Source organism: Engraulis encrasicolus, chromosome 9, assembly GCF_034702125.1.
Source record: "Engraulis encrasicolus isolate BLACKSEA-1 chromosome 9, IST_EnEncr_1.0, whole genome shotgun sequence".
In the NCBI taxonomy this organism is placed as follows: domain Eukaryota; kingdom Metazoa; phylum Chordata; class Actinopteri; order Clupeiformes; family Engraulidae; genus Engraulis; species Engraulis encrasicolus.
Window position 1 is genome coordinate 17,564,698 of NC_085865.1, and position 8,045 is coordinate 17,572,742.

An 8,045-nucleotide genomic window follows, 5' to 3' on the forward strand; every position below is an offset into this window, starting at 1 on the left:
CGCGGCGGGGGTGTTTGTGGGTGTATGTGTGTGGGTGGGTGAGTGTGGGTTGTTGACAGGAGGTGGAGTTGAGAGTTAATTTCCTCAGACTGTTGATGTGTGCATGTGCGTGTGTGTGTGTGTGTGCGTGCATGCGTGTGTGTGTGTGCGAGCATACCTGCATGAGTGGGTGTGGCGGAGCAAAGCAAATGCTTGAAAAGTCAGAACAATGATGAGGTGGGTAATTGTGAAATCTGTGTGTGTGTGTGCGTGTGTGTGTGTGTGTGTCGGTGTCGGTGTGTGTGCATGTGTGTGTGTGTGTGTCGGTGTCGGTGTGTGTGGGTCAGCTGTAATGGGGTTGGTAGTTTTGGAAAGGTGCCTACCAGAGAAATCAGGACAGTAATAAGGTGAAACGGCAGTGTCTAAGATGGTGTGTGTGTGTGTGCGTGTGCGTGTGCATGTGCGTGTGCGTGTGTGTGTGTGTGTGTGTGTGTGTGTGTGTGTGTGTGTGTGTGGAGGTGAGGGTGGCTGTTAGAGGTTCCATGGATGCTGCGCAGTGGATGGGCTGAGGGTGAGAAATTGGAGCTTGCTACCTTGAGGATGGTGAGGGTGGCGGTGTAGGTGGTGGTGGTGGGTGTGTGTGTTGGGTTGACTGGTGAGGAGCAGCTGATTGAGGGAATGGAGAGGGGTAAAGGGGGATTGGATTAGATTGGATGGCTGGGGGGTGAGGGTGGGGGGTAGAGAGGAAGGTAGATAGAGTTCACTGCTCGGGTCATCCACAAGAGAGACATCTCATTTAACGCGTCAGGACTCCACTGAATGAGAAGGTGTTAAAAGTTAATTCGATATCTTTCTGGGTGGTAAAGCTAGTAAACCAGCTGTTCTTTTTTTCAACACATTTCACCCAAATAATACATATGATATAAAATATAACATTGTTGGTGATGTGAACAGGGAGGAAGAGCACTATATTAATAAAAATCCTTGCAAGTTTATATAATAGATGCTGCTTGGTTGAATGGGTGACGCATCATCTTTCTAGTGTGCTGAAAAAAAAACCTTTTATTATTTTTTTTCCTACGTAGCTGTTTGAAACAATGCCATTAAATCCATTCCCATCTGAATGAACCCTGAGAAAGAGGCGGAGGGGTGTGTGTTAGCACTCTTGACTTCTAGGGGGAGAGGAGGGGGTTGAGGATGATGATTGTAGTCAGATTTATTCAGACGTAAGTGGCCAATTAAGTTCCAAGTAGCTTTTTGTGCATTCGCACTCGCTTTTCATTTCAGGTGTCTGATGTGTAACCTCTGGCAACTGGTTAGGAGTTTTCATCCAAAGCGTTTTATATCCAATTTGGTATTTTTTTTGTTCAAATCAGCCATATCACCCAATAGCCAATTCAGCTGATGTAACCTTCCTTCAAAAGAAATAAAGAAAGTAAAGAAAAAAGAATAAGCCTGTGCTTGACAGTATGCATAGTGTCTAGCAGGTGCATGGTAGATACATGGCAAGTGCTGGAGGTCTGTGTTGAATCCCATATGCATAAAGCATGAAGGAAACAAACAGATCTCTTCTCTGCGTGTGAATCCATTGTTTTACCACAAACAGGTTCTTTAATCCCATGCCAAGGGCATGTCGTCACCACAGAGCCAAATAGGAGAGGACATTTGCTGATGCAGCTGAGAAATCAATGACATAAAGGTAAAGGCACAGGCATAATATAGTATATGAGGACAATTGCTAGCGTTGAATTGCCTGTTTTAGAGGTGCATTGTCACACTTTTGAGAATGTATGCAGCGCAGGTACAAGTGTCAGAGTTAACTTTAATGTAACACATCAAATTCTGACATTAACCATCTCTCTGGACACAATTCAATGAAGAAAAATGTCGAAATTCCACCAAAGAAATGTGGATCAACTTCTGCATTACAAATCCTGAAGCATTAAAGCACTCCAGTCTTTTGTTGAAATGCAACAGTGTGGCAGGATGGTGTGGAAGCAACTATGGATACGTAACACTTCAAAGGTGCGACGTCACACTTTCTCCGGGTACAATTTAAATCCAAAAAGGCTCAAAATAACAATTTAAATCAACTCACACATTTTCATCCATGACATTTCTTATCACGTCCATGTTTGTTGTGGGAAATGCAACAGTTATTAGCATTATGGAGTGGCAGCAGTAGGCAAGGCAAGCACAGGTGGAGTACAATATGGCGACATCCATCATGCACTGAGATTGCTGTTCCTCTTGAGGGGTGGGGCAGGAGCTGAGATGAGCTGTTCTGTGCTGGGCTGTGCTGGGCTGTGCTGGGGTGGGCTGGCCTGCATTGGAGTAGTTTTTTTTCTCAACGGGGGCTCTACAGCAGGGGGGGGGGGTACAGAGCCCTTAGGGGGTGTTGAGAAGGAGACAGCTGAGAGGGGGGGGGGATATTTTTAATATTAACCTTAATAACAATGCAAAAATAATCAACCTTATAACAATGCAAGATTCTACAATTCCATATTGTATTGAATGACGCCCAGAATTCTATAGAACTTTCACCGCCCGAACATTCCCGTCACACCGGTGTGACGGTACACTCTTAAAGGTTAAGGGGAGGGACATTATTAGGCTTACGATTAGGTCAAGGGGGCATTGGGAGGTTTATGATGAGGTAAAGGGGCGTTTGTTCAAGAAAAAAGATTGGGAACAACCACTGGAGTGGCTGAGCTTATAGGTGGGCTGGGCTCTGTTGTTGTATATAGCCTGTGCTGGGCTGAGGTGGGGGTAGTGGGGAGTGGTTTGGGAAAGAAGGGGGTTGAGCTGTGCTGGGCTGTGTTAGAGTAGAGGGGTGGGGGGGCTGGGCAGAAGGCAGGCTGGGGTGTAGTGTGCTTGGATGAGTTATGGGATTTCAGAGGTGATGTACATAATTAACCATAACAAGCTCCCAGGAAGCAATAAACAACGGCTGAGTCTTTTGGGACCCTACACATTTGGAGAGGTTTCTGTTTATTTATTTATTTTTACCCGCCAAGATAAATGAGCCCAGGTGAGTTAGGGCCCTGTATGAAACCCGTGATAAAAAAAAATAGACACAACAGCCAGTGATGAATTGGAAGAGCAAATTGCACCTGCTGAACAAAATCTCCACGAGTGCCTTGGCCCTTGAGAGCCCATGTGGTACAGTACGCATGAGCGCTGACAATAGGGGGGGGAAAGACGGCTCAGGATTTATCAGCACTTTTAACATGGCACATCAGAGGCTGTCAGGCGAGGGTTGGCTTGTTGGATTGTTGTCAGTCTGGGAATTGCTGTCTTGTCTCCTTGTCAAAGCGTGTGCAACAGCTCAGAGGCACGCCATGAAAAAAGAATGCGCGTCGGAAACACAACGCATGAATTCTGATGATAACGCAGGCACAGCGACAGTACGCACACACACATCACACAGACACACACAGACACACACAGACACACACACACACACACACACACACACACACACACACACACACACACACACACACACACACACACACACACACACACACACACACACACACACACACACACACACACACACACACACACTGTCAGCCAGCCAGCCATGTGCACAAAGGATGAGGTATGATGCCATTGAGTCGGGTACTGTATGTGGGGCAATGCTCATCGTTTCTGATATAGCAGCATAAAGGCAGCATAAATGGATCCCCGCTCCACCTCGCCATATTTTTCTTACCACAAACCACCTTTCAAATCCCAAATGAATGCCATATCCATACAATGCCCTGAGTGGGGAAAGATATTCATCCTGAAAGCAGCTGAGAAAACCACGAGAGGAGGATCAAAGGGCTGTGCACATCCAGAAAACACTTTGACAGGTGCTAGACAACTGTCGCTGGCATTTCACAATAGGTGGTCTGCATACTGTTTTGCTTCATAAAAGGTTTACACAAAAAATATTTCATACTTTATTAAACCGGTTTCTACAGCAAACCTGTGTGCGCACCCCCGTGACGAAAAGAAAACAACAAACCCACCTACAGTATGATCCTTTCAAACTCTTTGCTTTTCTTGCAAACTCGCAACCAGCATTTCTCTACAGTAACATTTATACTAAAAACAGACTCTGTGTCTCCTGACGTAAAGATTTAAACATCTACAATATGCCTATTCAGCACTTTAAAACCATTGTTTGGACCAGACATCGATCCTCCAGAAAAGGCCTAGAGTATACAAGAGCTCTGGCACTGCATTCCCAAATAATGTCTACATCTAATCTAAAAGCATGGTACTTTGGCTAATACTCCCGACTGCCTCATCAATGGTCAGGTTTCAAAGTGAGAGCTGAGAGGCGTGTACGGTACATGCATCTATGGTTCTGCAGACAACCATCTTGATTTGTCAGAAATAACAGGGCAGGGGACAGGGACGCTAACAGCTTTGGCCAGGCCCGGAACATAGCAATTTAAAAACTCCCCCACCCTCCACCCAACACATACAATGTAATGAGGACCTGCAGTTCTGGGCCCCCTCTCTCCCTGGGCCCGGGACGATTGACCTCTTTGTCCCCTCTGTCGGCAGGGGTGTGTGCAGCAAAGACCCCCACCTTGCCTCGGTAGGTGTCAGCAGCGGTCCCTATAGCCACTCTTATTATGGCTCTCCTCCACTCTGATATCTACAGGAGAGGGAAATGAAATCCCTACCGCGGAGCCCCCCCCCTATCTTGAACATACGTAGGGGATCAGATCCTTACAGTAATACAGCTATACATAGATAAGCCCACTACCCCTTTGGCCTGGTGGGAGGCAGCTTTGACACGTGCACCCGAGCTCTCACTAAATTACATCTACACTACAGGGTGGCCTTAAGCCCCCAGGACATGTATGGACTCCATAATTCATTGTACATCCTAAATAATAGATTGTGGTGTTTCATCACTATCAACCTCCTCATATTCATTTCCATCATCACCTTCATCCTCCTCCTCACCAATACATCATTAGTAATAATAATAATAAAATAATAATGTTCTATTTTGCTATTTTTCCGACTCAAGAAGCACATGATATGACTCACACATCAAAGCCGGTAATCGCTTGTGGAATAGAGGCAACAAGTTCTCCATCTAGCTTGCGTCTCCCGTACAGCCAGAGAAGGATATTGTGTTATCAAAGCTGCTGCAGCTATTGCCCACTACGTGTGATGAGTGACAGCAATAGCCAGGTGACGGCTCCTTAGAACAGCGCGTTCATTCTCCGTGCGCACATCGTGATGGTGTTTTGAGGGCGCAACACATCCTTCTGTCCCGTGTCAGGTTGAGCTCCTGCCAACACCAAACTTTGTCGAAATGTACCAAACAAGTAATATTTCAGAAACAGCTTGAGGACAAGGTGTGACGAGTAGGCCTAATTGGCAGCACACATACTGTGCGCAATGGTGAAAATATGTGTATAGGGGAAAAACCCGAAAGTCTGTTTTTCCTTTATGATGGCACCGTGTGGTTTATAGAGGGGGACGCGTGCGGTGATGCCTGAGGCTGTGGTGGTGAGGGTGCCTGTCTCTGTGTGGGTGAGGTGTGTGCGCAGGCAGCGCAGCATTCAAAGGCATTTGACAGCCAAGTGTTGCCAATGTTAGAGCAAAGGTCGCTATCAACTAAACTACCGTTCAACAGTGTGTAATGCATTTTTACCCCACTGCAATGTCATTCTGTATGGTGGGCACCAATTCGCAGCATGTGACATATTCATTCCAAACACAGCACGGGGCAGGGCGTGATGAAACCGGTAATGGGCTATACCAACGCACATTTCTCAGACTCAATATGGAAAACCCAGCAAAACGTATGGTAACCGGTGAAGGCAGCAAAAGAGTTGTGGACATTATTATCTTTAAAACAATAAACTACCTCCGTGGCCATCTCCTCCTCCTCTTCCTCGCTCTCACTTGGCTCCTCCGGCGCTCGTATGAACCACCACTGAATTTCCAAGTACACGGATGCAGTCTCGCTTTGGAAAGCGCACTCCATCTCAATGTTCTGTCCCTCTTTAGCGGTTATGTTGGCGGGTATCTTCGTAAACCTCCCTGCGAAATGTACAAGCATGTATCAGTGGCCACATCAAAACCATATAGGCTAATTGCCCCCCCCCCCCCCCCCTTCATAAAAACAGTTCAATCTGGATAGGGGAAACCGTTTTACGGTCTTTCAGAGAGAGATTATAAGTGTTTGGGAAAGAGTGATCATATTTATACTCATACACTTCTTTACCTAAAAAGAGGCATTAATTGGAGGGTTAAAGGCAAATCGTGCGAATGGTGTGGGAGTCTTGACGCGCATTCTAGATTTTAGGATGATGGAGCAGATCAAACTACAGGCAGTAAATAGTAATCAAAAAAATGCGTAGAGACTCAAAATACAGTTTTAAACACATCTGCCTGCCGTGTTTCCCTGCTGATTACTTTGACGGAGCTGTCCATGGTCCTGAAAATAGCTGCAGTCCCACTATCGAACTCAATTTCTGCAGATCCGCTACTTGAAATGCAAGTCGCGCATGCCGCCTCGTCGAAGTTATTCTTTTAGTCTTGATGACATGTTTTCGTAATACAGTGAATTAGTTCGGGTATCATTCAAAACGGACAACTGTGTGTACGACACTGTCAGTGATCCCTGCATTCGCAATCAACAGTTGAGCTTTTCAAAGAAAATGTCGGAATTTTCTGATGTCTGATGCAGCGACTGCGTCGGCCAAAAACGTGTTTAAAATGTGAACGATTTGTTATCTGGGTTGCGAGTTCCTGAGAGGCTATGCCAAAGTGTCGGACCCCTTAGGCCAGTATATTATTGGGGAATACCCTGATTTATAATTTCACACAGTTTATGCTTGTTTCTGGAGCTAATGCGATTTAAAACATAAGCATGTACAATTTGCTCGTTCCCTACCTTCAAGAGTGAACCCCATCTGGATACATAACCCAGAGAAGAAAACAAATCCAATGCCGTCATGTAGAGTCCACATCATTCCTCCAGAGATAGAAATCGCATCAGCCAGAAACGAAAAAGAATCAGATTTGCAAAGTTGCGCCGAGATTTACATAGATGCCGCCTGAACGTGTTGGAACACGGAATATTGAATAGGAATCATACTGGGGTCTTAGTGGGCTTTTTTTATCCCGAAGTTGTCGGAACCACTGGCTCTGCAAGACTTGCGACTGTGCAGTCCCCGCAAGGTGCCGAGAAGTGCAATAATAGGTTCTATGCCTCTCTCTTGGTACGCGTTCGTAACGTCAGTGCGCAGCTCCCTATTGCGTGCTGCACATAGGCTTTGCACAACGCTGAATCATTACGGACACACAGACCTCTCCTCTTCACAAGTGGAAAACATCCTCTCTGAAATGCCCTCGTGGTTAACATTTTTTAGAGGGTTTTTTCCTCCAAAGTTGAACGATGAAAGTAAAAACATTGGGCAAGTATAATTCGGGCGTTTTTTTTTAAGTAGTTGATGGAGTGTCTCCGTATTGCCCGTATTGTCACTGGCTATATAGGCTATAACTATAGTGGCAGTGCGTTTCTAGTCACATTTCACAAGGAGGCTTCTCTCCAGTGCCTACACAAAGCGTATCTATGCTCTCCTGCCAGTCAACGTGCCCGTACTGTGCGCAAGTGAGCCCCCGCGCCTATACGTAATGAGCTCGGGTGTGGGTGTGTGTCCTGCCCGACGTTAACCTGTCCTGCTCAGCTCTGCTCTGCTCCATTATTGGGGAAGGTTCTGAAAAAGCTTTCTTTCGACCTTTGGCTGACTCGATATATTTCGTTTATTCCACATTTCCATAGCCGTTTTTTCCTAGGAATTGACATGATCTTGACATTAGAGACCCAGACACCTAGGCCTACTCAAGATGGGGATTCGAGTAGAGTCATAAATAATAGCCTGTGCTTCCATCATTCAGTCATTAAGCCCAGCTTTGATATCATGTATTGTCTTGGATGTATTTGACTTGGTAGCAGACATGATAGCAATGTGCATTAAAAGTTTTCGTGTTGTGCGATTTCAAAGCACAGTGCATCAGATCTATGTCTATATTTCCAT

At 45.8% G+C, this 8,045-nt stretch overlaps 1 protein-coding gene across 1 annotated transcript in view; it reads right to left on the reverse strand.

Annotated features, from left to right (window-relative positions):
• The window catches only part of vstm2a (V-set and transmembrane domain containing 2A), a 51,714-nt gene extending 44,737 nt beyond the window's left edge, over nucleotides 1-6,977 (reverse strand). The window contains exons 1-2 of the mRNA XM_063206099.1: nucleotides 6,899-6,977; nucleotides 5,867-6,042 (exon numbers count right to left, since the gene is read on the reverse strand). Coding sequence (XP_063062169.1) covers nucleotides 5,867-6,042; nucleotides 6,899-6,977 — 255 coding nt within the window. The remainder of the gene's footprint in view (nucleotides 1-5,866; nucleotides 6,043-6,898) is intronic.
• Nucleotides 6,978-8,045: the final 1,068 nt, after the last annotated feature.